Source organism: Chinchilla lanigera, unplaced genomic scaffold, assembly GCF_000276665.1.
Source record: "Chinchilla lanigera isolate Chin_1 unplaced genomic scaffold, ChiLan1.0 scaffold00008, whole genome shotgun sequence".
In the NCBI taxonomy this organism is placed as follows: Eukaryota; Metazoa; Chordata; class Mammalia; order Rodentia; family Chinchillidae; genus Chinchilla; species Chinchilla lanigera.
In genome coordinates this window covers 16805223-16811104 of record NW_004955409.1, presented here as the reverse complement: position 1 = coordinate 16811104, position 5882 = coordinate 16805223, and the positions used below count along the sequence as shown (strand labels likewise).

Sequence of the window (5882 nt, the reverse complement as noted above, 5' to 3'; positions counted from 1 at the left end):
ACCGAATCTGAACCGTGGTCCTGCAGAAACTTGATTATGTCCTTCTTGGGCAGCTGCTCGCTGCGCAGCTGCTCCACGGTCCACGCCCGCTGTGGCACGGCGGCCGCCATCTTCCCCCGCTGCTCCGCCGCACTCTCCCGGCCCGCCTCGGCCGCCGCCGCCCCGCCCCTGGGCGTGGCCTAGGCTCCTCCCCCGGGAGGTGCTAGGGGCGGGGCCACCGCGCGGCGGGGCGGGATAGGAGCCTGGATTTGAGTGACGTCAGGGCTGTGCTATGAGGGGGCTTCGTGGAGTCGTCGCTTTGTTGAGGTGGCCGCTCGGCTGCCTGCGCAGATGATACCAGGCGGTGTTCCAAGCTCGCTGGGCCGTTGTGAGCAGCCTCTGATGTTGATCAGTCCCTCCCACGCTTAGAACTTTTCACATAACCGTTATAATGGAAGCGGCATTTACATTCTTAACTTCATTTTATCTAGTTTTGTCTTGAAGATTCGCACCCGAATTGGCTCAATTCTTGTTCATCAGAACAATCCATAATTCTGCTACCTCCCTTTTTCCTTCTGCAGAACCTAGGATTGAACCAGGGCTTTTGCACTGACGGATATACCTAATTTAATTTAGTTTAATTATTATATTATTTTAAAAATTTCTTTAAAATTTTGAGACAGGGTTTCAAAAGGCGCGAAATTCCGCAGGAGAGTCTAAACTCCAGACCTTCCTGCCTCTGCCTCCTAGAGTGCTGGGATTACAGAGTGCATTACCACGCCCAGCCGCTATCTCCCCTTTAAAGCTCACACAAATGGAATGCGCTCCCTCCTCCCCAAAGAAACAGGATAAGTTTGTCTAAAGATAAATTCAGGAATTTGAACAGATAAAACAGCGTAAAGAAGCTGTATTTAGAACTGCAATTTCTGCCCAGCGTGGTTGTGCAGTCCTGTAATCCGAGCACTCGGGAGGCCGAGGCAGGAGGATCGCAGAGAGTTCGAGGCCCACCTGGGCTGCCAAGTGAGTTCAAGTCAGTCTGAACTGCGTAGCGAAACCCTGTCTCGAAAAAAAAATTCCAATTTTTGGTAATGGGGTGGCTTTACTGCTCATGGCAGTCGCAAGACCTGTTTGTATGTTTCCCCTGAGGAAACGAATTTCCAAATTACTCAGTCATCAAATTGAATGGAGAAGCCAGGAACTGTATCTGAGTTTGAGGGAGACAGTGACGAGTAACGTAGAATAATTGCACAACTACGCTTACTGCTCTAAGGTGTAATAAAGATGTAACGGCGGAACACCAAGATGCCTTCTCTATTTCTCTGTGTACATTTTCTAATAGTAGGGCCAGATCACACTCACTTCCCTTTAAAAATATTAAAGTAATGGGTTGCTACTTCTGACATCGCAAGAGACCTGGCGTATTTATCTTGCCTAGCCAGAAATAAGATGAATTATTCTATCCATACACTTTTGGTTGTTTACTTCATCCGATGCAAATTCTGAAAACATTAAATTCACGAAATTATGAGTATTTTATTGTGCTCTAGATCTCAAGGTTACTTATTTTAATTATTGTAAGAGACATTACATTAGCAATGACGCCCAGACACCTAATCATTGGAAGCGGAACTCAAATCTGGACTCTACGAGAGTAAAGCAACTCGCACACTTGCGTAGGGGACCACGTTTAGAGTGATACCCACGCAGTGCGCACGCATTCCAGGAAGGCGCGGAGGCTTCCGGGAAGCCAGCCAATCATCTTCCCAACGCGAACTCAGCGGCGGCATTTTTAACTGGATGGCCCGGTTGCAGCCCCGCCTTCTCTTTCCGAAGTTCTGGGCGAGGAAACCGATGGGGCTCGCGAGCCAGGCCGCGCTAGAGCTGCGGTGGCTGCCGGTGCCCGAGCGAAGACTTTGGTGGTCGTCGGCCTCATGAGCGGACGGCAGAGAACGCTTTTCCAGACGTGGGGCTCAAGCGTTTCCCGATCCGCTGGGGCTCCCGGCCGCAGCTCCGGAGCCGAGCGGCCCCAGGGCTCGGGCAGCTCCGAGCCGCAGCCCGAGTCGGACGATGACGTGCTGCTGGTCGCGGTGTACGAGGCCGAGCGGCAGCAGAGTCTGCAGAATGGAGGCTTCTGCACCTCCGCGGGCGCCCTGTGGATTTACCCTACCAACTGCCCGGTGCGAGACTACCAGCTGCACATCTCCCGGACCGCCCTGTTCTGCAACACGCTGGTGTGTCTGCCCACCGGGCTGGGGAAGACCTTTATTGCCGCCGTCGTCATGTACAATTTCTACCGCTGGTTCCCGTCCGGCAAGGTGGTGTTTATGGCCCCCACGAAGCCCTTGGTGACACAGCAGATCGAGGCTTGCTACCGGGTGATGGGTATCCCGCAGGCCCACATGGCCGAGATGACAGGTATCTAGAAAGGACGGGCTAAGACAAAATCGAGAGCTGGATTTCCCGGACGGGCTAAGACAAAATCAAGAGCTGGATTTCCCGGAAAATGCCTCCTGGTGGAAACAGAGCCGAGAGATTCCTGCCCCTTGTGGGGTAGCTCTCACCTCCAAATACGCTCACATTTTATTCTCTTCCCTAAAACATCATACACGAGTAACGAGAACAGCACCGGGCTGCTTTATTCAACCTCCAGTACACCCTTGTAGCTTGTCAGAGTTTTTTTTTTGTTGTTTGTTTGTTTTTGTTTTTCTTCCGGTACCGGGAATCGAACTCATGACCTTGCGCTTTGCCGCTGAGCTAAATCCCCACACCTTGTCAGAGTGTTTCGAAGCAGTTATGTGTGTACCTCCCATGGATTCATTGAACATGAAGGATTTTCCAGCTGAAGAATTTAATTCTTTTCAAATATTATGTCATTTTGTAGCAATTAGCTAAAGACAGTCTATTTGTAATCTTAGACATCTTTTGACACATGGGCCCCACTAGAGATTTAAAATTTCAACAAATGGGGCTGGGCATGTAGCTCAGCGGCTCATAGCCTGCCTGGCAAGCTCGAGGTCGTGAGTTCGATTCCCGGTACCGGAAAAAAACAAAAACAAAACAAAACAACAAAAAAATAAAATTCCAACAAATTATCAGATCCCTTTTCGCTAAATGAGATTACCGAAACGTGAATGCATTTTGAAAATAATCGAGACTACTTATGTTTTACATAGTCTGAACTTAGAATGTAGACTGTCACTTTTATTTACAGGCTCTACTCAAGCGTTCACCAGGAAGGAAATATGGCGAAGTAAGAGAGTCCTTTTCCTTACACCGCAGGTCATGGTAAACGATCTTACTAGAGGAGCTTGTCCTGCTGCTGATATAAAGTGTTTAGTCGTTGATGAAGCTCATAAGGCTCTGGGAAATTATGCTTATTGCCAGGTAATAATTTTGTTAAGTGGTATTTTGTAGTGTACCCAATTGAATATTTTGGGGGATAGTTTATTTAATGATGAGAGTTAATGATGGTATTAAAAAATGCCTTACACTTACTATCTAAGAGCAGATGGAGACAGTGAATACTTTCTCTTGCCCATTCGAATCAATGTCTTTTTTTTTTTTTTTTTTTAAATTTAAGTCCTTTAGTGTCAGATGTGGATCTCAGTGCTTGTGGCAGTGATTTAAAGTAGGATGTGGGTGCAGTTTGGGAACTAAGATAAAAAGCTAAATATTGATAGTGCACCCACAGTACCATTACTCAGCAGCTAGGTAGGATAATACTTAGCTGTCCTTGTTATCAGGAATAAATTATATGATGTATTCAACATTTCTAACAGCGTTTTCCACTTAGTATTAAAGCGAACGTAAGGAATAAGGGTTGAAGTGGTGGGTCGTGATTGTAGAGGTCATTCATCTTTGTGCTAAATGTAATTGACCTTTTCTTTCTCCCTTGCATTAAGGGGATTTTACTACTTTTTAAATTTTATTTATTTATTTATTTTTTTGGTTTTTCTTCTGGTACCAGGAATTGAACTCACAACCTTGCATTTGCCAGGCAGGCGCTTTCCCACTGAGCTAAATACCCAGACCCTTGTTTTTATTTTAAAGAGAATAAAAAATAATAAAAAAAAATTAGAAATGACACAGAATTTCAAAAAATAAGATGATATGAATTCAGCAATGGTTGTTATAATGCATATTGTTGTCTTCAAAGTAGTTGTTCAAATCACCAGATATATGCATGCAAACTTGGTCAAAAAGAAGGACTTTACCTTTTTATTCCCCTTGAGGGCGAGCTGTGAAGGCAGTGGTACTGTATGCTTAACAGTCTGCATGCCACCCTGAGGCCATAAAGGAGGCCCGTGGTGAAGACTTGGGAAGACATTCAGGGTGACACTTAAGATTCAGAGATGAGAGAGAGAAGGCGAAAGGCAGGATGTCTAAGGAGCCGTAGGAGAATTAGAGTGTGGCCACCGTGGTTTGGTCTGGGAAGCTGTGAGGATGTCACAGTTTCGGAGGCAGGGTGGGTTGGAGGGTGTGGAAAGCTGCTGAGTTTTGTTCAGGTGTAGACTTTGGAGGTGTCTGAAGAATCCAGCTGTAAATACCCGTGTGGCAGTACGTGCTAGAAACAGATCTGAGGGGATGGTGTTCAGCTGGAAGTAGTACAGGTTTGGGAATTAGCAGCTTACATTAAAGCAGGGAAAATCCATTTCATTTAATATAGACATCAGTTTTACTGCTGGTTTGTGAATTCGTAGTTTGCCTGGAGATTTAAGTTATATCTGTATTGTCCTAGGGCGAACTGTTATTTTATAGTTGATCTTTCTGACTGTATCCAGGAAATGGATATATTTTCCATTTATTCATACTTTTCCAAGTTAAATCAATGTATAACATGTTGAGAGTTCCAATTTTTTTCAAGTTTTATTTTTTATTAGTACATATTTGCGATATATAATGACTGCTTTCTTTGGGGGGAGCTGTTTCATGTATGTAACGCATATTAGTTATTATTTTATGTCTTTTTGAGACAGGCTGTCACTATGCAGTTCAGGCTGGCTTTGAGCTCACTTTGTAGCCCAGGCTAGTTGAACTTGCAGGGATTCTCCTGCCTCATCCTCCAGAGTGGTGGGATTACAGGCATGCACTACCACGCCTGGCCCCCAGAGGGATATTTAAAAAAATTAGGACTTTGTAGAATTCATTTGGTAGGTTTAGTTTATATTTAATTCACTTATTTTCAAAAAAATTTTGGGCATTAGTTGATTTTTTTCCCCCATTGGAAGTTTTATACTTTTATTGAGTACAATTAAACTTGCATTGACTTCAAAATTAACCAGACTACCCTGAGAGTTTTATACTACTTCAGTACTCCAGGTATAAATTCCAGTGAGTGCATCAGCCCCATAAAACATAGCTTCCTGATTACAAAACAAAACACCATTTCCTGTTCTACAAGATGTTTAAAAATCCCTCTTGAGAAGGAGGAATGCATTTGGCTCACTTTCCATGTGTAACACTTTTGATAGGTATATTAGTACCTGTGGCAAAAGCAATAAAATTATTCCACTTAGAACTGCTAGAGCTGCTTTGTAATCTGAAAGAACACTTGGAATTCTGGCTTTCATACTAAGCAGGATTTTTGAAAAAAAATAATCTAGCCAGGGATATAGCTCAGTGGCATAAGCGCCTGCCTGGCAAGTGCAAGGTCCTGAGTTCAATTTCCGGTATCACCCCCCCCACAAAAGAAAGAAAAACTAAAAAAACCAATCTAATAAGCAATCTGTTAATGTCTTCATCACTGCATCTATGACTCTATAAAAAAATCCTTCTGTGATATGTAAAATCATCATTTCTTGCATTGAGTCAAAATAGAAATGACCACTCGGGATATTTTGTCTTAGGTCAGTTTTGTTTTTGTGTTTGTGATTGCGGGGGTTGAATTTAGGGCCTTGCTCATG

At 44.4% G+C, this 5882-nt stretch overlaps 2 protein-coding genes across 2 annotated transcripts in view; one reads left to right on the top strand and one right to left on the bottom strand.

Moving 5' to 3' along the window:
* Fkbp3 (FK506 binding protein 3, 25kDa) overlaps positions 1-171 on the bottom strand; it is a 13447-nt gene extending 13276 nt beyond the window's left edge. The window contains exon 1 of the mRNA XM_005376860.2: positions 3-171. Coding sequence (XP_005376917.1) covers positions 3-110 — 108 coding nt within the window. The 5' untranslated portion in view covers positions 111-171. The remainder of the gene's footprint in view (positions 1-2) is intronic.
* A 1581-nt stretch (positions 172-1752) lies between these two features.
* The window catches only part of Fancm (Fanconi anemia, complementation group M), a 57695-nt gene continuing 53565 nt past the window's right edge, over positions 1753-5882 (top strand). The window contains exons 1-2 of the mRNA XM_013510101.1: positions 1753-2394; positions 3191-3363. Coding sequence (XP_013365555.1) covers positions 1911-2394; positions 3191-3363 — 657 coding nt within the window. The 5' untranslated portion in view covers positions 1753-1910. The remainder of the gene's footprint in view (positions 2395-3190; positions 3364-5882) is intronic.